Consider the following 21902-nt stretch of genomic DNA (forward strand, 5'->3'; position numbering starts at 1 on the left):
TCATATACTAGTGGGAATTTTTCATCTTAGAACTTGGCTTGTATATTCCTACGACGGGCTTCCTCAAATGCCCTAGGTCTTCGTGAGCAAGCAAGTTGGATGCACACCCACTAGTTTTCTTTTGTTGAGATTTCATTCATTAATAACTCTAGTGCATCCGTTGCATGGCAATCCCTACTCCTCATGTTGACATCAATTGATGGGCATCTCCATAGCCCGTTGATTATCCTCGTCAATGTGAGACTTTCTCCTTTTTTTTTTCTCCACACAATCCCCAATCATTATTCTATTCCACCCATAGTGCTATATCTATGGCTCACGCTCATGTATTGCGTGAAGGTTGAAAAAGTTTGAGATTATTTAAGTACGAAACAATTGCTTGGCTTGTCATCGGGGGTATAGAAGTTGGGAACATCTTTGTGTGACGAAAATGAAGCATAGCCTAACTATATGATTTTGTAGGGATGAACTTTCTTTAGCCATGTTATTTTGAGAAGACATGATTGCTTTTATTAGTATGCTTGAAGTATTACTATTTCTTTTATCAATATGAAATTTTATTTTGAATCACTTGGATCTGAACATTCATGCCACAATAAAGAGAAAAATACATTGAGAATTATGCTAGGTAGCATTCCACATCAAAAATTCTGTTTTTATCATTTACCTACTCGAGGACGAGCAGGAATTAAGCTTGGGGATGCTTGATACGTCTCCAACGTATCTATAATTTTTGATTGTTCCATGCTATTATATTATCTGTTTTGAATGATTATGGGCTTTATTATACACTTTTATATTACTTTTGGGACTAACCTATTAACCAGAGACCCGGCCCATATTGCTGTTTTATTGCCTGTTTCAGTATTTCGAAGAAAAGGAATATCAAACGGAGTCCAGACAGAATGAAACCTTCGGCAGCGTTATTTTGGGGAAGAATATCACCCAAGAGACTTGGAGTTCACGTCAGAAGAGGCTCGAGGAGGCCACGAGATAGGAGGGCGCGCCACCCCTACTGGGCGCGCCCCCCTGTCTCGTGGGCCCCTCGAGCACCTCCCTACCAACTTCTTTCGCCTATATAAGCCTACATACCCTAAAACCATTGAATATCAAGATAGATCGGGAGTTCCGCCGCCGCAAGCCTCTGTAGCCACCAAAAACCTCTCGGGAGCCCTTCCCGGCACCCTGTCGGAGGGGGGATCCATCACCGGTGGCCATCTTCATCATCCCGGCGCTATCCATGACGAGGAGGGAGTAGTTCACCCTCGGGGCTGAGGGTATGTACCAGTAGCTATGTGTTTGATCTCTCTCTCTCGTGTTCCCTCTATGGCACGATCTTGATATATCCCGAGCTTTGCTATTGTAGTTGGATTTTATGATGTTTCTCCCCCTCTACTCTCTTGTGATGAATTGAGTTTCCCCTTTGAAGTTATCTTATCGGATTGAGTCTTTTATGAGAACACTTGATGTATGTCTTGTCGTGCTTATCTGTTGTGACAATGGGATATCATGTGCCTCTTGATGTATGTTTTGGTGACCAACTTGCGGGTTCCGCCCATGAACCTATGCATAGGGGTTGGCACACGTTCTTGACTCTTCGGTAGAAACTTTGGGACACTCTTTGAAGTACTTTGTGTTGGTTGAATAGATGAATCTGAGATCGTGTGATGCATATCGTATAATCATGCCCACGGATACTTGAGGTGACAATGGAGTATCTAGGTGACATTAGGGTTTTGGTTGATTTGTGTCTTAAGGTGTTATTCTAGTACAAACTCTTGAATAGATTGATCCGAAAGAATAACGTTGAGGTGGTTTCATACCCTACCATAATATCTTCGTTTGTTCTCCACTATTAGTGGCTTTGGAGTGACTCTTTGTCGCATGTTGAGGGATTGTTATATGATCTATCTATGTTATTACTGTTGAGAGAACTTGCACTAGTGAAAGTATGAACCCTAGGCCTTGTTTCCTATCATTGCAATACCATTTACGCTCACTTTTATCATTAGTTACCTTGCTGTTTTTATTATTTTAGATTACAAAAACCTTTATCTACTATCTATTTTGCACTTGTATCACCATCTCTTCGCCGAACTAGTGCACCTATACAATTTACCATTGTATTGGGTGTGTTGGGGACACAAGAGACTCTTTGTTATTTGGTTGCAGGGTTGTTTGAGAGAGACCATCTTCATCCTACGCCTCCTACGGATTGATAAACCTTAGGTCATCCACTTGAGGGAAATTTGCTACTATCCTACAAACATGTGCACTTGCAGGCCCAACAACGTCTACAAGAAGAAGGTTGTGTAGTAGACATCAGATGTCAACGAACAATACTGCCGAGTACGAGGGATTGCTTGCCGGCCTCAGGATTGCGGCAGACCTCGGAGTCAAAAAGCTCAATGTCAAAGGTGATTCGCAACTCGTCGTCAGGCAGGTCAATAAGGATTATCAAAGTCCGTTGATGGAGGACTACATGGATGAGGTGAGGAAGCTGGAGGAGTGTTCTGATGGTATACAGGCGGAGCACGTTCCCCGAGTGGAGAACGAGATCGCCAACTACCTGTCGAAGCGCGCTGCCTTCAAACTACCCATGGAAGCAGGTACCTTTGTGCTTCGGCTGACTCAACCATATGTGGAACCATCAATAGGGCAGAACAAGAAAAGGAAATTAAGCCCCGGCAAGTATTTTCCCGCCAAGCTCCCTGGGGCCGCCGGCAAGGATGCTGCCGTGGATACTGAGCCTGCCGTGGGGCCACCGACTCCGATGGAGCGTCAAGCCCTAGCCGTAGAGACGATAGCTCCCATGGCAAAAGAGATGCCTTTAGTCCTTGCCGTCGAGCCTCAGGCTCCGGCATGGGCGCAGCATACCGTCTGATTCCTTCAAACAGGGGAACTTCCTGAGGAGCGGGAAGAAGCGGAGAGAGTGGTCCATCAGTCTGCCCTGTATCAGTACATTGACGATGTTCTGTACAAAAAAAGGCCAAACGGCATCAAGCTGAAATGCATTCCCCTGGGGGAAGGATTGGAGCTGTTTGCAGAAATACATGGGGGCATATGTGGCTCCCACATAGGGTCGAGGGCCCTTGCCGGCAAGGCTTTCCGGCAGGGTTTCTTCTGGCCCACTGCCCTCCAGGATGCGACAACACTAGTAACCAAGTGTGAAGCGTGCCAGTTCCATTCAAAGAAGCTTCATCAACCAGCAAAAGCCCTTCAAACCATCCCTCTCTCCTGGCCCTTCTCTGTCTGGGGGCTCGACATATTGGGCCCTTTCCTTCGTGCCGTCGGGGGCTTTGAGTACTTGTACATTGCAATCAAAAAGTTCACAAAGTGGCCTCAGGTGGAAGGTGACAGCGCAGTCAGCCATCAAGTTCTTCAAGGGGCTAGTTTTCTGTTATGGTGTACCCAAAAGGATCATCACCGACAACGGCACATAGTTCAAAAGCCACTCCTTCATGCAGTACATCGAGGATCTCGGCAGCAAGGTCTGTTTTGCTTCCGTGGCACACCCACAAAGCAACGGCCAAGCAGGGAGAGCAAATGTTGAAGTTCTGCGAGGCTTAAGAACGAAGACTTTTGACAGGATGCGCAAGAGTGGAAGGCGTTAGATTGACGAGTTGCCAGAGGTTCTTTGGTCGATCAGAACGACGCCAAGTTGAGACACCGGCCAGACACCCTTTGCCCTAGTCTACGGGGCAAAAGCAGTTCTCCCCACGGAACTCATACAAGGGTCACCTCAAGTGCTCGCTTATGATGACTTGAGCAAGAGCGATTGCGGCAAGATGACGCGACGCTCCTTGAGGAAGATCGTCTTCGGGCGGCTGTGAGAGCAGCACGCTACCAGCAAGCCATGTGCTGCTACCATAGCCGCAAGGTTCATGCCCAAAGCTTTGAGGAAGGCGACCTTGTTCTTCCGCATGTTCAGTCAGCTAAGAATTCCAACAAGTTGACACGAAAGTGGGAAGGCCCTTATCGGGTAACACGAGTCACCAGGCCTAGCGCAGTCCGCCTGGACACCGAAGATGCCATTCTAGTGAGAAACTCCTGGAACATCGAGCATCTTCGCAAGTTTTACCCATAAGGCGCGGCTGCTGGGCCCCCGGCAGGCCACCTTTTGTACAAGCCTTGCCCGCAAGGCATGTAACCCTCTGTACAAAGCCAGGCGCAGACCCTGAGCATAAATAAACGAAGCGCTGGCGCCCTAAGTTATAGCATGCATGCTAGGTTGAGTCTCCCCCTCGGTTAGGATTGATAGTGCTTAGCAGCGACTAACCCCTAGCTTAGAGGTCGAGTCTGCATCTCTTTGTTCCTCTCCGTCCTTTTTTGGTTTGCAGGATACATGAGCATATCCGCTTAGCCATATGGAGATGAGGAGAACAAGCTGGCGCTCCGACCCCGGCAAGCTAGGGTTGCCGGGGGCTGAAGACATGAGGGTCCGACCCCGGCAAGACAATGCTGCCGAAGGGGGGACCGCAGATCCAGGTAAGTTTTTCATCCCCTGTCTTGCATTCCCGTATGAAACTAGGGGCGTATGACGCCTCGTCTTGCTCCTAGGCTACCGTGCTCTCTTTTTCCTGTACCAAAGAAATTATTTCTTGGGGCAGAATCTGGTTGCAGCTGCGACAGCAAAGAAACAGGCATAGGGCCTAACTCTATTTCATCACTGCCTCCCCCAAAAATGTGAGTGCAACTGAACAAAGTAAGGGACCGGCAAGGCCTGTTGCCGGGAGACTTTGTTTATATAGAAAATAACAAGGACTCGTTCCTTGGTATGGGCATGGCTCACACACAAAGGACCCGGCAAGCACCCCTTTTTCATTAATACGCCCCATACAAGTACAAATCATACAGAATGTAGACATGAGCAAGGGGATTACAAGTTTTAGATCTAACTAAGGCCAGTAGGCTTACAAGCTGAAAAAAAGATAAGGTGCCTGTAATCCCTTTCTTGTCCCTCTCCTCAGGAAATGTGACAAGAAGGTAAATAGGGCAGAAGGAGCGCCTAGGCGAAGTACGAGCAGCAGAATGCGCCAAGAGAACATGTCGGCGATCGCTTAGGAGAGGGCTGGTGGTGATGGCGCCAGAGGAAGAGCTGGAAGATGAGGCAGCGGTCCGTCAATACGCTATGAAGACGTCGGTGCCATCGTACTCTGACTTGACGGCCCGCCACACGCCTTCTTCGCCTTATCCCCTCCCCCCCCCCCATGCCAGCCGCCCAAGGAGACGACCCCAAGAAGTTCAAGGAGCCGGCGACACGGATGATGGGGTCGCCGTTGTCGCCCTAGAGCGGCGCACCCGACGCCTAGTCAGACCCGTCATCCTACCGCCCACTACCCTCATCGGCACTGCCGCTGTCCTCCTCGTCATTCCCGCTCGAGGAAGAATCTTCATCATCGGAGGAGCTCTCCACGCAACACTTTAGTCGAGTGCCAAGGTCTCCAAAGACCTTGACGGAGAGCAGGCCGTTCTCCATCAGCTTGAAGTAGAGAATGAGCCCCGACATCAGGCTGTGCATGCGGGTGAAGGTCTTCCACCCACGGCAAAGATACATGATGTGAGGGGTTGAGAAGTCGACGTCGGCCCACGTGCCGCTATTCCCGCAACCCCTCACGTGCAGCCTGAGCGCCTGTGGCGGGTCCAGTTCCATCTCTCGAGCAAATGGAGTCGGGAGACGAAGACGACGGCGCGCCGGTCGACGCAACCTGATGAAGAACTCATAAGGGTTGTCCTCGACGTGGCCCTCCATTGGGGGAAGGACCGCTGGCGGAGGCGAGATCGATGCACCGCCCCGTTCTCCTCTTTCCCAAGCACCGCGGCGGCCTCGGCCTCTACCCCTCCCCCTTCCCCTAATGGCCCTGCTCCGCCGCCATGGGCTCTTGGGGAGGGGCGACGCGTTGTTGAGCAGAGACCCTCACCGCCACCGATGAAGCATCAGCGTGGCCTCTCACCATGACAGAAGAGAGGAAGGAGAAGAGATGGGGAGAGGCAGATGGCAAAGGACTGAGAGGTGCCGTTCCTGCCGCTCCCCTCTTTATAAAGGGACGAGGGCAGGGCTCGGCCGCCCCTTTCAGCCAATCCGGCTCATTAAGGTGACAGCGGGCGAGGCCGTCGACCGCCCTCCCCGCCCAATTAAAGGCGCGTGGGTATCGACCCACGCGCGCATGTCTTCCCGTGTTCCACGCACCTGTCACTCGCCCTGCGCCGTGCATGCGGCGTACGTGGCGCGGGGGACGGGCGTAATGGGACGCGTGGAGCGACTGTTCCCAGGTAAGGAGAGTAAATGAGCAGTAGCCCTGCGGTCTCGAAGAGACACGCAAGCCGCCTCTCTACTGTTTGCCGTGGATGACGCTAGCATGCTTCGATCACCATCGCGCGTAACCCCCACGTCACGCATTCAACGCGGGTCATGAGGAAGCGCAGCGGACGAAAAGTTACTGCGGTAAAAACTGCCCCGCCTGCCCGCGCACTGCTTTTGGGCCTAGCCCAACAAACGCGCCGCGCTTATGTGTGGCCTAGGCCCGGGGGCTCCTGTCGGTGTACTAAAGTAGGGGCACTACTTTGTACCCCTTACTAAGTGCACGGGCAGTCAGAGCCGCGCCCACAACCACACTAGGCGAGGCAGAGGGAGGGGTTAAAGCCGCAGAACAGTTAAACACACCGCCAAGACCAGAATACCAAAAGGGCAAGGCGATCCTCCCCGGCAAGAGCCTTTCCGGGGCAGCTTCCGCAGCCCCGACAAGAGCCTTGTCAGGGCAACTTGCCCAGCCCCACACCAGCGGAACGCGCCACCCTTGAGCCCAAGGTTCCCAACTTCATTGGAACCAGGGCTCGGGAGGCACTTCTGTGGTGGCATTCAGATCTTTGTGAAGACAAGAGACATTCCAAATCAGAGGAGGAATAGAAGGCGACGAACCTCGGCAAGATCCTTGCCAAGGAAGCCCACAAGACCACCGGCAACATCCTTGCCGGGGACGACTACGATGCCATGGCAAGACCCTTGCCGGGCCCCCGGCAAGGCCCTTGCCGCGGATGTCGGTGACATCTACAGCCAGGCCCGCGCCTGCCACGATCCCGCCACCACTCCCCATGCAGGTGCCAGCGCACTAGCTAGGCAGGCACCTGCGTGTCAACAGGAGGCTTCTAGGCCAACTCAGCAACGCCTATGTGGTAGGATGCAAATCTTCGTGCAGACTTCTCCACCGCGCCACCTCAGTTGCCTGCCAGCCTACATGGCACCACACGCCCCACTGGCTCGGACGCGTGTCGAAGCAGGGTGCAGCGGCGACAGATGGGATGGGGGTTCGCACTTAATGCGCCTTGTCCCATATGGTTAACGATATGATTAACCACAGTACCCCAATGCCACCTCCTGTGTGCCACTATGGCGAAGCCCTTGCCTATAAAAGGAGGCACAAGGCATCCAGGAGAAGGATTCAGACCCTTGGACAAGTTACACTCATTGTAGCTAGCTCGAGAGCAGCAAGAACACTCAAATAGATACACTAAGAAGGAGTAGAGTATTATGCACGTCGCGTCCCGAACCTGGGTAAACGACCCCTGTGCTCTGAATTGGCCACCGATCCTGCTCTCCTCTCAACTCCGCGCCCCGCAACCATAGTAGGGATCCCGTTTTGATCCCATAGGTGTCGTTTCCATCGACACCTGGCGCCAGCACCACTGGTCTCCCCGGCAGGCCCCACCCACTTGAGGAATCTTTGCTCCTCTTCGGCCTCTTCAGCCTCGTCCTCCATGGTGCCGCAGCTGCCAGCCTCCGTGGCAAGATCTTCCTCCTTCGCCCTGGCGGCAATGTACGCCACCTCCTTGTTGGTAGTGGGGCAGATGAGCTCTGGCTCATCGCGGACAGTGCCCTCCGACAAGTTGTCAAAGAACTCCTACACCAACTCCGCCTTTGGATCGACCCAGGTTGCATCCAGGCCATGGGCGTTGAAGGCGGAAATTGTGGCAATAATCTTGGTCAGGCGGGAGTTATTGCTCATTGGATTCAACCCTATCGACAACCTGAACGGGTGGCCGGTCTTGCCGGCCTTTGCGACCTTGCCGGTCCACTCGGTGTTGCCGACCTCATCCATCCTGAGCTGAAAGAGCCTCTGACAGACGGACGCGTGCTGCATCACCGTGAAGTTATGCTTCAAGCCAGGCGGAGCCTCATGATATCCGCTATGTTCCGGAAATCCCAAGCCGGCCTCCCCTTCTAATGCAAGGGAGCAATGTGGCAACGGATGAAGTCGGCCCCAACCATCTCCAGCGTGAGGCCGGCAAAGACAAGGTGAAGGATCCTGGTGGTGGCGGCCGTGAGCTTCCCATCGTCGGGGTCGAAGTCGCTCCAGCCATCGCCACGGACCGACGGACTCCGACGGACCTCGCAGAAATGTCGTGGCTCCTTCTCTACAATCCAGCACCACCGGCCTCGCCATTCATCCCACCGCTCCTTCTGGAAACCTTTCAGGTATGCACCCTTGCATAGAGGTCTCGGGATACAAGCAATGGAGCCGGTAATGGCATCCCCTTGCTAGACCTGGGGAAAGAAATAGTGGCGAAAGAGCGCCGTGCTGGGGTAGAATCCGGCGAAGCCCTTGCAGAAATGGGCGAAAAGGGCCATGCACGCCACCGCATCGGTGTGAAGTCTAGGAGATGGAAGCCATAGGTGTGCATGATGTCATTGAAGAAATTTGAGAAAGGAGGGGCAGGGGCCGTAGGAGAAGTAGTCGACGAAGAAAGGATAAATATCTGGGCCGGGCTTGGCGAAGGGAGCGGGGATGACCTTCATGGCAGGATGCCCCGTCGTCTCCTTCCCCCACAAGCACAGGAACTGGTCCTTGAGCATGAGCACGTCGACCGTCGGAGGAAATAGGGCATGCTTCTTCCGCATCTTCACCAGCTCACTCTCCGGCACTTCTTTCCCCGCGGCAGCTTTAGCCGCTCCCTTTCCCTTGCTAGCTTTGGGCGCCATGGCGTCTAAGGAGGAACAGGGGGTCGAGGGGCGATGGAGGCGCGGTGGAGGCAAGCAGGGGCCCAGAGCTCTAGTTCGGATTTGGGGAAGAAGAGAGGAACAGCGGTTCCGAGATTGGGAGAAGCAGAGAAGGTAAATGAGCAGTGCCCCTGCGGTTTTTCCTTTTTATGGGGAAGGCGCGGGCCAGCTCTTTACCATTTACTGTGGGGTGACGCATGCGTGCCACGCCCATCCCGTGCATGACCCCCATGTCACGCACTCGACGTGGGTTGTGGGGAAACACAACTAACAGAAAGATCGTGGCGGTTCGCCTCTCCCACGCCCGCCCGAGCACTGCTTTGGGTCTGGCCCAACTACGCCTTGCGCTTATGTGTGGCCCAGGCCCAGGGGATCCTGTCGGTGTACAAAAGTGTGGGTACTTCTGTACCCCTTACTTGTACACGGACGGTCGCAGTCACGCCTACAGCAGGGCTTGGAAAAGCAGAGGAGGACGGCACGAGGCAGGACAGGTACAAAGAATATCAAAACAGACGCTCAAGGTAACAAGCAGCAGAAGGCGAGCAGGGCCACGCCCGGCAACAGGCCTTGCCGAGGCGACCTACGAGGCCCTCGACAAGCTCCTTGTTGGGGCAGCTTGCGAAGAGACTAGCAGAGCCACCACCCTTGGGGTCGAGAGCTCTGACACCATCGACAATGTTAAGACCAATATTTGGAGAGCACATGCTTGGTAGCATGCAGCCCCTCATGAAGATTGGCAACCCACGAATCCACATGGGATTGGAAGACAAAGAACCCTGGCAAGACCCTTGCCGGGGATGACTCCAAGGCCCCCGGCAAGCCTTGCCGGGGACAATCGCTGGGCCACAGCTAGACCCGCGCCCGGCAAGGTTTCGCCACTTCACCACGACTCCAGTGCGGCCATAGGCATGCCAACTAAGCAGGCGCCTGCATGGCAGCATGTAGATCTTCGTGGGAACCTACCATTTCGCCAACACAGCAGCCAGTTGGCCAGCGTGGCGCTGCATGCCTTGTCGGCCCGGGCGCGTGGCGAGGCGAGGAGGAGCGGCGAAGGACGAGATGGCCTCTGTTCCCGTCCCCAATAAAGCGAGAAGACACGTAGGTAACGCATTAAATGCGCTTCTCCTATGTTGATCGAGCGATAAGCTCGTGTCACTGTAGCTTGCCACCTCCTGTGTGCCTCTGTGGCAACCCCTTTGTGTATAAAACGAGGCCCGAGGCGCACAGAGAGATGATTCAGACTTTTGGACAAAGCACGCACCGTAGCTAGTTCAAATGCTCAAGAATACACATATAACCAGCAAAAGCAGGACTAGGGTATTATGCATCTTTGCGGCCCGAACCTGGATAAAAATCCCATGTGTGCTAACGGTTCGACCTGCTCTTCGTGCAACTAAACCCCCGCCAAACGTAGAAGGGATCCTTGTGACCCCATAGGTGATCGGTTTCCCTGACACTATAGTTCCTTATGTTAAGAATGAAAGTGTTCCTATTGCACCCATGCATGATAGTCCTATTATCTTTTTGAATTCTCCCAACTACACTATATCAAAGAAGTTTGCGCTTATTAAGGACTATATTGATGGGTTGCATTCTAGTATTGCACATGATTATTTTGATAGATATAATAGGCATGTTCTTGCTGCTCCTACTTGCAATTATTATGAGAGAGGAACTACATCTTCACCTCTCTATGTTTCCAATACAATAAAATTGCAAGAAATTGTTTATGTTATGTATCGGTCTTTACTATGTGTTCATGAATTGTTCTTTTATGATATGCCGATGCATAGGAAGAGAGTTAGACTTTGTTGTTGCATGATATATGTTACTTTGTGCTCACTACTAAATCAGAAATCATTGTTAATTAAAATTTGCTTTGATGTACCTTGGGATCCGGGTGGATCCATTACTTGAGCACTTTATGCCTATCTTAATGGATTTAAAGAAAGCGCTGCCAGGGAGACAACCCGGAAGTTTTAGAGAGTCATTTATTTCTGTTGAGTTCTTTTAAAAAGTTTAAAAACAAAAAAATAAAGTGGGGAACCTAAAACTTTTTCAAAAATGTAAAGTGAAAGTAAGAAAGACGAACAGGTTGAAGTGGGGGACGTCCTTGAACTTTGTTCATGCCCATGGAAACTTTGCGAATCCCGATTACAGAAACTTTTCAACAAAAATAATTATCCCCTTGTCTAAATCCATTGTATTATAAAAATAATGTGCCAAGATTTTCCTTTAGGATGATTAGATTGCTTGTTTGGTCTGTTAGTGCAAAAACAGAAACTTTGGCTGTAGCGCGTGAATTTTCATTTTTTTACTGGAACGTTGAATGTTTTTTAATTATTTACACAGTACTGCTATGCAAATTTTTTATTTTGTCCTAATTTTTCAAAAATATTGGAGTTAGAGAAGTATGGTAGATGTTCAGATTGCTACAGACTGTCCGATTTAAGACAGATTCTGTTTTTGATGCATTATTTTGCTAGTTTTGATGAAACTATCAATTTTATCGGTGGTATAAGGCATGGAGAAGTTACAATACAGTAGCTACAGTGCAAAAACAAAATATGAATGTGTTTTCAATAGTACTTAAAGTGATAATTTGCTTTATTATACTAACGGATCTCACGAGGGTTTTGTTAAGTTTTGTGTGATTGAAGTTTTCAACTTTTGGGTGAGATCATGATGGATGAAGGAATAAGGAGTGGTAAGAGCCTAAGATTTGGGATGCCCGAGCCGCCCCAAGGTAATATTCAAGGACTCCGAAGCAACTAAGCTTGGGGATGCCCCGGAAGGCATCCCCTCTTTCTTCTAATGATCATCGGTAATTTTACTTGTAGCTATATTTTTATTCGTCACATGATATGCGTAAATCTTGGAGCATCTTTTGTGTTTATTTTTCATTTTTATTTTATGAACCATGCTGGTATGAGATAGTCCTTGGTTGATTTATAGAATGCTCTTTGCACTTCACTTATATCTTTTGAGTATGGCTTTATAGAATGCTTCATGTGCTTCAGTTATATCATTTGAAGTTTGGATTGCCTGTTTCCCTACACATGGAAAACCGCCATTTGTAGAATGCTCTTTTGCTTCACTTATATTTGTTAAAGCGTGGGCATATCTTTGGTAGACAAAATTAAACTCCCATGCTTCACTTATATCTATTTAGAGAGTCAACAGGAATTGGTCATTCACATGGTTAGTCATAAAATCCTACATAAAACTTGTAGATCACTGAATGTGGTATGTTTGATTCCTTGAAATTTGCGATATAAAGATGGTGATATTAGTGTCATGCTAGTGAGTAATTGTGGACTGGTAGAAATACTTGTGTTAAGGTTTGTGATTCCCGAAGCATGCACGTATGGTGAACTGTTATGTGATGAAGTCGGAGCATGATTTATTTTTTATTGTCTTCCTTATGAATGGCGGTCGGGAGAGCGATGGTCTTTTCCTACCAATCTATCCCCCTAGGTGCATGCGTATAGTACTTTGTTTTGATGGCTAATAAATTTTTGCAATAAGTATGTGAGTTCTTTATGACTAATGTTGAGTCCATGGATTATACGCACTCTCACCCTTCCAACATTGCTAGCTTCTCTAGTACTGCGCAACTTTTGCCGGTGCAATAAGCCCACCATATACCCTTCCTCAAAACAACCACCATACCTACTTATCATGGCATTTCCATATCCATTCCGAGATATATTGACATGCAACTTTCATCATCATCATCATATACATGACCTAAGCATTCATTGTCATATTACTTTGCATGATCGTAATATAGCTAGCATGATATTTTCATGGCTTGTCCATTTTTTGATATCTTTGATATGCTAGATCATTGCACATCCTGGTACATTGCCAGAGCCATTCATATAGAGTCATACTTTTTTCTAGATACCGAGTTGTAAGTAGATAAAAGTGTGATGATCATTATTATTAGAGCATTGCCCTAGTGAGGAAAGGATGATGGAGATTGTGATTCCCCCACAAGTCGGGATGAGACTCCGGATGAAAAATAAAAAAAATAAAAAATCCAAAAAAGGAGAGGGCCAAAAAATAAAAAAAAATAAAAAAGTGAGAGAAAAAGAGAGAAGGGGCAATGTTACTATCCTTTTTCCACACTTGTCCTTCAAAGTAGCACCATGTTCTTCATATAGAGAGTCTCCTAAGCTATCACTTTCATATACTAGTGGGAATTTTCATTATAGAACTTGTCTTGTATATTCTGATGATGGGCTTCCTCAAATGCCCGAGGTCTTCATGAGCAAGCAAGTTGGATGCACGCCCACTTAGTTCCTGTTTGAGCTTTCATACACTTATAGATCTAGTGCATCTGTTGCATGGCAATCCCTACTCCTCGCGTTGACATCAATTGATGGGCATCTCCATAGCACGTTGATTAGTCGCGTCGATGTGATACTTTCTCCTTTTTTGTCTTCTCCACACAACCTCCACCATCATATTTTATTCCACCTATAGTGCTATCTCCATGGCTCACGCTCATGTATTGCGTGAAAGTTGAAAAGGCTTGAGAACATTAAAAGTATGAAAGAAGGCTTGTCATCGGGGTTGTGCATGATGAAATACTTTGTGTGGTGAAGATGGAGAATAGCCAGACTATATGATTTTGTAGGGATAACTTTCTTTGGCCATGTTATTTTGAAAAGACATGATTGCTTTATTAGTATGTTTGAAGTATTATTGTCTTAATGTCAAATGATAGACTATTGCTTTGAATCGCTCGTGTCGCCATGATTAGATTACATGATCAAGATTATGCTAGGTAGCATTCCACATCAAAAACTATATTTTCTATCATTTACCTATTCGAGGACGAGCAGGAATTAAGCTTGGGGATGCTAATACGTCTCCATCGTATCTATAATTTTTTATTGTTTCATGCCATTATTCTACAACTTTCATATCCTTTTGGCAACTTTTTATAATATTTTTGGGACTAACATATTGATCCAGTGCCCAATGTAAGTTCATGTTTGTTGCATGTTTTTTGTTTCACAGAAAATCCATATCAAACAGAGTCCAAACGCGATAAAAACTTACGAAGATTTTTTTGGAATATATGTGAATTTTGGGAATTCGAATCAACGCAAGATGATGCCCGAGGGGGCCACAAGGCAGGAGGGAGCGCCCCAGGGGGTAGGGCATGCCCTGGGCCCTTGTGGTCACCCCGTAATGCGGTTGGTGCCCTTCTTTCGCTGCAAGAAAGCTAATATCCGGATAAAAATCGTGTTAAAATTTCAGCCCAATCAGAGTTACGGATCTCCGGGAATTTAAGAAACGGTGAAAGGCCTTAATCTGAGAACACAGAAATAGAAGGAAACAGAGAGAGAGAGAGAGAGAGAGAGAGAGAGAGAGAGAGATCCAATCTCGGAGGGGCTCTCGCCCCTACGCCGCCATGGAGGCCATGGACTAAAGGGGAAACCCTTCTCCCATCTAGGGGGAAGGTCAAGGAAGAAGAAGAAGGAGGGGGATCTCTCCCCCTCTCTCCCGGTGGCACCGAAACACCTCCGGGGCCATCATCATGACAGCGATCTACACCAACAACTTCGCCACCGTCATCACCAACTCTCTCCGCTCTATGCAGTAGTGTAACTCCTCTTCTCCCCTCTGTAATCTCTACTTAAACATGGTGCTCAACGCTATATATTATTTCCCAATGATGCATGGCTATCCTATGATGTTTGAGTAGATCCATTTTGTCCTATGGGTTCATTGATGATCGTGATTGGTTTGAGTTGTGTGTTTTATTATTGGTGTTGTCCTATAGTGCTCTCCGTGTCGCGCAAGCATGAGGGATCCCCATTGTAGGGTTTGCAATGTTCATGGTTTGCTCATTGTCTGTGTTGCGTGAGTGATAGAAACACAAACATGGATAAGTAGGTTATGGCGTATGGGAATAAAGGGGACTTGATACTTTAATGCTATGGTTGGGTTTTACCTTAATGATCTTTAGTAGTTACAGATGTTTGCTAGAGTTCCAATCATAAGTGCATATGATCCAAGAAGAGAAAGTATGTTAGCTTATGCCTCTCCCTCATTTAAAATTGCAATAGTGATTACCAGTCTAGTTATCGATTGCCTAGGGACAAATAACTTTCTTGTGACAAAAAAGCTCTCTACTAAAATTAAATTGGTTATTTAGTTATCTAAACAGCCCCTAGTTTTTATTTGCGTGCTCTTTATTATCTTGCAAACCTATCCTATCACACCTACAAAGTACTTCTACTTTCATACTTGTTCTAGGTGAAGCGAACGTTAAGCATGCATAGAGTTGTATCGGTGGTCGGTAGAACTTGAGGGAATATTTGTTCTACCTTTAGCTCCTCATTGAGTTCAACATTCTTATTTATCGAGGAAGGCTACAACTGATCCCCTATACTTGTGGGTTATCACCTTGTGGTTTCGGTAAGTAATAATGTCTTCGGGCATGATCCTATATCCGTTCCTGGCAATAGAATCAAACAAAGTAGGTGCATGCAATGGGATAACGTCATGGGAATCCACACTGAAAACCAGGTTGTAAAGAATATTATGAAGAGAGACAGCATTATCAGTAAACTAGTGAGCCAAGTTTGGTTCCTCTTTTCATTTTGCACAAAGTGGACCTCTCATACTCCACTTTTTATCCTTTTCATCCATGAAAAACCTTTATTGGGTAGGGAATACATCTACATATAACAAAGGTAGACTACAAGTGTTTCCGTTGTCCCCTCCCCAAATTAGAAAAGGTATAACTAAGTTCAATGACATTTGGGTTTACTGTACATTAATATAGCGAAAACCATATGCTACCACCAATGTCTATGAATATTCATAATTTCTACCAATTATCTGTGGGAAGTTAATAAAAATTACCAAGATGGCACTTTGCATTGCAAGGAATTTTACACTTGATGGTATGTTCTGTCTTCTATGGCATATTTCAGTGAAAGGAGCTTCTGAAGTACAGAGGATCGGCATAGGTGGCTGCTGTTGAAGCCATGCAAGAAGCTCGTGTTGCATGAATCTTGCTGAGATGTTTGATCTAGGTACCTTCTTTCTAGATGCTGGACTTGTGGTTTTTGTCACAAAAGTTATACTATGTCGATATTATTTTCTTAATGACTACATCAGACATATTTACTTGGACCAGGTAGATAATGAGACAAGCTCATTTAGAAAATTAAGGGGGTCCTTAGATGATTAATAACATAATAAGAACTAAAGCATACAACATCAATCTGTCATGTGTACATTTTGAGCACAACCATGTGTTGAAGCAGGAAGGATAATAAGATCATGGGGCATACAAATACCTATGCTCCCAAATTTATTTAAGAATGTTGTTGGTTGCCTTTACAAGGAAGGTACGTAGAACATTTTTTTGAAATCTTCAATAAAAAATAATATGCTTAAGCTGATACAATATCTTGCAATGTTCCTCCTCATCACCGCCACCAGCAAGAACAATGACAACCAGTTCACGAAACGGGTTCTAGAGTGCTGGAGCAGCTTCTTGAGAAGGCAACACACTCAAGATCGATAGACAGTGAGGGAGAGATAGAGGGATGGAGAGAGGGAGGGAGGAAAGAGGGAAAAGAACTTGCAAGTACACATTGGTAGGACAATCATGTTTCGAAATATAAATGTGATTTGGTGGTAACTTACCATTGTGATTGTACCTAATTTGTCAGACATCATAACTTTCATGACAAATGTGTTGTAGAAATGTTCTTCGATAAATATGGTTTTAGATTTTTATTTTAGTATGGTTATAAATTTATCCATTCACTTATCACTCCACAAAAAATAATTGGGAGAAGGAATGAAGGTAGAAAATAAGAGCGCTTTATAACAGCAAAAAAAGTACTCGCCAATGGAGCATGTTGCAATGCACAAGCGTTCTACTAGTTTTTATAGGAGTAGAAATAGATTTGGATGAGTTATTTCAGTTTTATTGAGAACTATTTCGCATGAGAATACCAAATTTTTCCAGGCCATTGCCACTGAAAGGTTTTGTAAGAATAACATTGCTTCATTTTGAACTGAGGATGGTAGTTTGGTTGAAGATCACCCTGGAAAAGAAGCCCTCCTTCATTCTACTTATAAATCCAGGTTAGGCACTACAGCCTCATGTGATATGTGCCAGCAATCATTCCGCGTGCTTGTAATCTTGATCATCTTACTGGTCCATTCACCGAGGAAGAAATTGATGGGATTGTAAAAGAAATGCCTCCTGATCGTGCTCCTGGACCTGATGGATTTAGTGGAGCATTTCTTAAAGCTTGCTGGCCCATTATCAATCATGACTTCTATGCGCTTTGCTCCCAATTCTTTGAAGGCACTCTGGATATCACTAGCATCAATGATGGTTTCATTACACTGATACCCAAGGTCAACTCACCCGAGTCAGTCAATGATTACAGACCAATTACTCTTCTTAACTGCTGTCTAAAGTTGATCACGAGTTATCCTCCAACTGGTTCACCGTAATCAATACGGATTCCTCAAAGGACGGACCATACAGGATTGTCTCGCGTGGGCTTATCAGTATATCCACCAATGTCACACTTCGGGCAAGGAGATTGTTCTGCTTAAACTAGACTTCGCCAAAGCGTTTGAGACAATTGCTCACGAGCCCATGATCAATATAATGAGGCATATGGGGTTTAACGAGCGTTGGATTGCTTGGATCAACTGCCTCTTCTCTTCTGGTCGATCTTTAGTTCTACTAAATGGAGTGTCGGACCGTCAATTCCTCTGTAAATGTGGGGTCAGGCAAGGAGACCCGCTCTCCCCACTAATCTATGTCCTCGCGGTAGAGTTACTCCAGGCTGCTGTTAATGATATGTTCAGACAAGGCAGAATCCATCTCCCATTCCCTTGCAAAGGACAAACTAATTATCCTGTCCTTTAATATGCGGACGATACACTAATAGTCCTCCCTGCATGCATTCAGCAAGCCACGGTGATTAAGCAACTCCTCTCTGACTATGCCTCCTCTATTGGGCTTAAGATCAACTTTCACAAGTCCACTTTGATACCCATCAACCTAGGCCTGGAGGCAACGAACAATCTGGCAAGAGTATTTGGATGTGCAATTGGATCTATGCCCTTCACCTACCTTGGCCTTCCATTAGGCACGACCAAACCCTCCATCCAAGAGCTCATGCCTCTGGTCTGCAGATTAGAGAGGCAACTCACGTCCACAATTGCTATGATGTCCTATGGAGGCAAACTTGCTTGGTTAAATGCATCAGTCACATCGCTCCTTGTGTTTGCCATGTGCACGCTTAAGTTCCCTCCTAAACTGATTGAGATCCTTGACAAAATCAGACATAGATGCGTTTGGACTAAGAAGACAAAGCAAGGGGACAAATGTAATTCCCTGTCCGCTTGGGACTTGGTCTGCGGACCCAAGAAAAAGGGAGGGCTAGGCGTGATCAACTTAAAGATTCATAATGAGGCTCTGCTGCTAAAATTCCTGCATAAATTCTTCAACAAACTGGATATTTCATGGGCGAATCTCATCTGGGACAATCATTACATTGACAAAATACCTCATCTGGTCGACACAGTTGGCTCGTTCTGGTGGAAGGACATCTTAAAACTCACCCCCATTTTCCGCGGGATCACGTTTGTTCAGGTGGTTGACGGTAAGACGACGCTCTTTTTGGAAAGATCTGTGGAAGGAGGAAATTCTCCAAACATCCCACCCCCGTGCTTTCTCATTTGCCATCCACGAAGACATTTCTGTGGCTGACGCAATGCATAGTACGGATCTGCATGAAACCTTTCACCTGCCTGTCTCGCCACAAGTGCTTGAAGAAATCCAAGATATGCACTCCCCTCCTCATTGGATATCCCCCTCGACTTCATTACATGATGTATGGCATTACTCGTGGGGATCATCGTACTATCAACTAAAGGACTACTATAACAACTACTTTAGGGACGGGGAGGCACACCATGCCTTCCAACATTTGTGGAAATCGAGATGTACCATGAAAATCAAAGTGTTGGGCTGGTTGCTCTTCCTTGACAGGCTCAACACATGCAACATGCTCAAAAGGAGGCATTATAACATTGGTGATAATTTTGACTGCATCCTATGTGGCCAACACGTCGAGGAAACCGTCGACCATATGATCTTCACTTGCCCGTTCAGTCAAAGCTGCTGGGCCTAGCTCCACATTGTGTGGGCACCATTTGACAGCCGCCTGGATCTTCTCCAAACTACAAAAGACTCTTGGCCGAACCCTTTCTTCTTTGAAACATTCCTTACCTCGGCTTGGAGCATTTGGAAAGAAAGAAACAACAAAAATTTCAGAGGAATGGCTCCAGCGGTGGGGACCTGGCTGACACGATTCAAAGAGGACCTACAGCTTCTCCAACATAGAGTTAAAGCAGCACGTAGAGCTGCCTTTGTCACCTTTTGTAACTCCATTGTATAGCCAATAACTTGATTTGTCTTATAGCTCTCTAGCTGCACACTAGGTGCAAAGGTGCACCCTGTAACTTGGTTGGCTGACATGTCTATGTAAACACCCCATTTATATAGATATATGAAAAAACAGTAGGGGTTTTCCCCCTACTGTCAAGTCTCTAAAAAAAACTATTTCTCATGAAAAAGTTTTAGATGTTGAGGAAATAAACTACGAGAAGTTGGATCTTCAAAGCCAAAGTTGTATAGTACCAAGGATCAGAAGTCTCTATTCCTAAGGGGTTGTTATCCTGTTACTGTTTATTTTCGGCCGGTTTTTTCGTCCCACCCCACCACCCCCACCCACTCGTTTAATGTCTTTACAACTAATCAAGAAATGAAAAACACCATTCTGCCACTCCTCCCACCACCAAGCATGAAATCAAGCCATTAATGTAATTAATAGACAAACAATTTATTATGTGTGCTATTAACTGAGTATGTTTAAGTAAGGAATTTTTCACGCTAAATCTAGCACAGAATAAATTTGAAAAATCAAGCCATTAATGTAATTAGTAGCGAGACAATTAATTATGCATGCAATTAATTAAGTCTGTTTAAATAAATATATATTCACAACAAATCAATTTGGCAATCAAGCCATTAATGCAATTAATAGGTAGACAATTAATTGTGTATGCTATTAATTGAGTCCATTTAAGTAAGGATTTTTTTCATGCCAAAATGAGCACATAATCATTTTGGAAATCAAACAATTAATGCAATTAATAGGCAAAGAATTAATTACGCATGTAATTAATTAAGTCTATTTAATTAGTAGGTTTTTTCACATCAAATCAATTTGCAAATCAAGACATTAATGCAATTAATATGTAGAAAATTAATTACGCATGCTATGATATGTATCAGTATTTCTCCTACATAAGAAATCTAATGTCCCACCAAAAACACTCACCAAAAGCACACAACTCTTGCATGACCAGTTTTAATAGTTGAAAAAGCTAAGAGCCCTACTAGTATCGCAAAGAGAAAAGTTATAGATAGCAATGGCAAAGCTCCTAAGCATAATGTTGGTCCTTGCCATTGTAGCAGTAACCGTATTTGCTGACGAATGCGAGAAGGACCGAATAGACATGAAACGGGAGTGTCGGCGGTACCATACATGGCCAGCTGAGCCAAAACTCATCCCATCAGAGGCGTGTTGCGCCGTGTGGCAGAGAGCAAATGTCCCTTGCCTTTGCAAAGATGTCAACAAGGATAAAATGAAGGTATTATGCATGGATAAGGTTGTGTTTGTCGCCAAGTATTGCAAGAGTCCATTCACGCCTGGATCCAAGTGTGGAAGTAAGTGAAATAAATGTTATTGTAGCCATATTTAAACAATATAATTTTGATTTATGTATATTTCTTCATGTTATATATAGATGCTCTTTTGAATTCATATGATTGAAAAATATTTTTCTTGGATGTTTTTGCAGTCTATACCATTCCTAATCATGCTTGATGCTGTCTGGATACTACAAGGAGAAACAATGGATTTAGTTCATTTTTTCTGCGTTCACTATAACTTCCTTCTAAGATCGAGAATGTGTGGCTTGGGCTGAGAAATGTTTGTGCTGAACTAACTTTGTAAAAATAATTTGAAATTATAATAATGTTTTCTCCTCTTATGCCATCGTATCTTTCAAGGTGTAGATTCTCCAAGACATTTTGTTGATTTGCTGAGAATTGTTGTTTGCTCCATACTTTCTTGGAGAAGTCTAGCTGAGAGCATAATTGAGAAGATAAAAAAGATCGTTAAACTTCTCTTTTCTAGGCATATTTACGAAAGACCAAGGCATTCACCAACTCCAATTTTTATAGGAGTTGAGATAGATTTTGGACGAGTTATTTTAGTTGTATTGAGAACCATTTCACATGAAAATGTTTTGGAGTTGAGAAAATAAACTATGAGAAGTTGGATCTTGAAAGTCAATGTTTTACAATAAGCAAACAAGTAATTACGCATGCTATTAATTGAGTCTATTTAAGTATGTATTTTTTCACGCCAAATCGAGCACCAAAACTATTTGGAAATCAAGCCATTAATGCAATTAATATGTAGACAATTAATTATGCATGCAATTAATTAAGTCTATTTAGTAGGGATATTTTCATATCAAATCAATTTTGAAATCAAGCCATTAATGTAATTAATAAGAAAAAATTAATTACATGTGCTATTAATTAAGTCTGTTGAAGTAGGGATTTTTTCACACCAAATGAATTATGAATCAATTAATTAATGCAAAAAAAGCATCTGAGCACAAAATCAATTTGAAAATCAAATCATTATAAAGATTAATACACATAACATGTGCATTCAATTAAATCTATTTAAGTAGGTAATTTTTTTCATGTCAAATCAATTATGAAAGCAAGTCATTAATGCAATTAATTAATTACTCTGAC

General features: G+C 45.5%; 1 protein-coding gene across 1 annotated transcript; it reads left to right on the forward strand.

Annotated features, from left to right (window-relative positions):
• The first annotated feature begins 20497 nt into the window (after positions 1–20497).
• On the forward strand, positions 20498–20803 carry LOC123081652 (uncharacterized). The gene has a single exon (XM_044504202.1). It carries the CDS (start codon positions 20498–20500, stop codon positions 20801–20803), a length of 306 nt encoding a protein of 101 aa, XP_044360137.1.
• Positions 20804–21902: the final 1099 nt, after the last annotated feature.

The sequence above is a fragment of the Triticum aestivum genome, chromosome 1B (genome assembly GCF_018294505.1).
Source record: "Triticum aestivum cultivar Chinese Spring chromosome 1B, IWGSC CS RefSeq v2.1, whole genome shotgun sequence".
Taxonomy (NCBI): Eukaryota; Viridiplantae; Streptophyta; class Magnoliopsida; order Poales; family Poaceae; genus Triticum; species Triticum aestivum.

What these genes read in the sequence shown, in the direction of transcription:
- LOC123081652 (XM_044504202.1), top strand. Translation starts at nt 20,498, where the DNA reads ATGGCAAAGCTCCTAAGCATAATGTTGGTCCTTGCCATTGTAGCAGTA.